Genomic DNA, 2,245 nt, shown 5'->3' on the forward strand with positions numbered 1-2,245 from the left:
AAGGCAATAAAGTTGCAAAAGAAGACAATTTTATTAAAATAAAAAGACATTACATGATAGTAAAATAAAATTTAATCTAACTCTTCAGATCGGGACCACAAGTATTCAATTAGATCATTACGAATTGCATTATGAGTTTCAGTAGACCTCTTTGGTGATTCAACATAAATTCAATTCATCACACTCTTTATTTGGATCACGTGATCACGTGACACTTGACATAGGGTATTAGTGGTATCAGTTTCTAGTAGTGCTGTACTGCGTTCATTTTCTAGAATATTACACCCATCTTCAATGATCATATTGTGCAAAACAATGCACATTTTCATGATGTAGTACAGATCCCCATCACTCCAACCCCTCACCGGAACTTTAACAATATTAAAATGTGCTTGAAGCACTCCAAATGTCCTTTCGACATCCTTCTGACATGCCTCTTGCATCCTTGCAAATAGTTGTCTCTTTAAACCTTCAGGTTGAGATACTGTTTTCATAATCGTTGTCCAACGAGGATAGATATCATCAGTAAGATAATATCCCATGGTGTATGCGTGATTATGTTAATTCAAAACATAAAGGCGACCTATCAAGAACAGTAATATCATTCAGAGAGCTAAGCATGCCAAATCCATAAGTCGTAGAAAGCGATTGCCTCGAGTACAACTGTTGGTTTGTGATAGTGTCCAGTGTAAGCACCGGCCTCGGCGGTTGGACATCTATCCCAACATCAATGCATACAATCCAAACTCTCTAACATTTTAGGAAACTCACGTTACTCTCTTACTTGCAATAATCTGGCGACATCCGACTCATTTGGGGATCTTAAGTAAACACCTTCATAAATAGCAACAATCGTTCTGGTAAAGAAATTCAAGGTGGAAATTACAGTAGTTTCACCGATTTTGATGTACTCATCTACAACAGCAGATACGCCATATTGTAGAATCTGAAGTGTAGCAGTCATCTTTTGTACACCGAATAATCCAAGAGCACCAGTGATATCATGGGTTTGGATGAAATACTCATTGACTTGTTGAATATCATGTAAGATACTAAGAAATAATGACCGCCTCATTTGAAAACGTCTTCGGAAGTATTCTTCTAGGTAGACAGAATTATCTGCAAAGTAATCTCTATAAATTTGTTAGTCGTCTTTGACCCTCTCACGATTAATGTATCAACGACCGCTTGTGGAATTGTGACAAACCTGACCTATGATTAGTGTTAATTCATGATTAAGCATGATAAGTAAATGATTAAGATGAAATTCTAAATTAATTATGTGAGTGTGTTGCTTTAAATGCATTCTTATCTGTTTGACATAGAAAGATCTGTTCATGTTTTGATTTCGATTTGTGAATTGAAAGTCTTATCGACGACCGATTCAGGAATTGACATGTGTTATATGCTAATTAAGATTTATAGAATTTTATGGTAGGTTTAATTAAAATTCGGTTCGGAGTGATTAAATTAGATCAAATTAATGTCATTTGATTAATTATGATTAATTACCACCAATAAGGCCATTTTTTACCCCACTAAGATGAACCTTACATCTCATTCTTTCTTATTTGATGCTTAAAACGTGAGAGAGAGAGAGAGAGAGAGAGAGAGAGAGAGAGAGAGAGAGAGAGAGTTGGAAGAAAAGTGAATTCAACAAGAGAGTTGCTTGAATTTAGAAGTAATTGAAGAGGATTTGGAAGATTGGGCTTCCACACTTGAAAATTCAAGACTTAAGGTAAGAATTCACATTCTTAATTGTGAATTTAAGTTGTTCATGCATGGTTCATGGAAAGAAATTGGAGACTAAGGTCAAGAAATAGCCTAAAGAGTGGAATTGAGAATCAACTCATGCATGCATGTCCATATCATGGGTTTTGGAGTTGTTTTCATGAAATTCACACATGCATGTTCATATTTTAGTTGTGATTCAAGAATTCACTATGTTTTTTAGTTGAATATTGCACTTGATCATATTTTGAGAAGCTCAAGATCAAGAAACTTCATGCATGTTATGTTCTTGCATTGTTCATAAAGTTTACATTGAAATTTGGTACAATTGACACACTTTTGGGCATTAATTTTATGAAATGATCTTCAAAACATGTTGTGTTATAAGTTCTAAGTATTTTCCAGAGAATTGGCCCAAAAGAATGAGTTTTGGCATATTAAATCCATGGTTTGAGCTTTGGGAGCAAATCTGGAAAACCCAGAATTTGGCTTCCTCGCTCGAGTGAGGGATTCC

General features: G+C 35.1%; 1 protein-coding gene across 1 annotated transcript; it reads right to left on the reverse strand.

The window, feature by feature from the left end:
- Positions 1 to 772: 772 nt before the first annotated feature.
- Positions 773 to 1,075, reverse strand: LOC145822041 (uncharacterized). Its single transcript, XM_082918616.1, has one exon. It carries the CDS (start codon positions 1,073 to 1,075, stop codon positions 773 to 775), a length of 303 nt encoding a protein of 100 aa, XP_082774742.1.
- Between the last annotated feature and the right edge of the window lie 1,170 nt (positions 1,076 to 2,245).

The sequence above is a fragment of the Camellia sinensis genome, chromosome 3 (genome assembly GCF_055761805.1).
Source record: "Camellia sinensis isolate YWXY chromosome 3, ASM5576180v1, whole genome shotgun sequence".
Classification (NCBI taxonomy): Eukaryota; Viridiplantae; Streptophyta; class Magnoliopsida; order Ericales; family Theaceae; genus Camellia; species Camellia sinensis.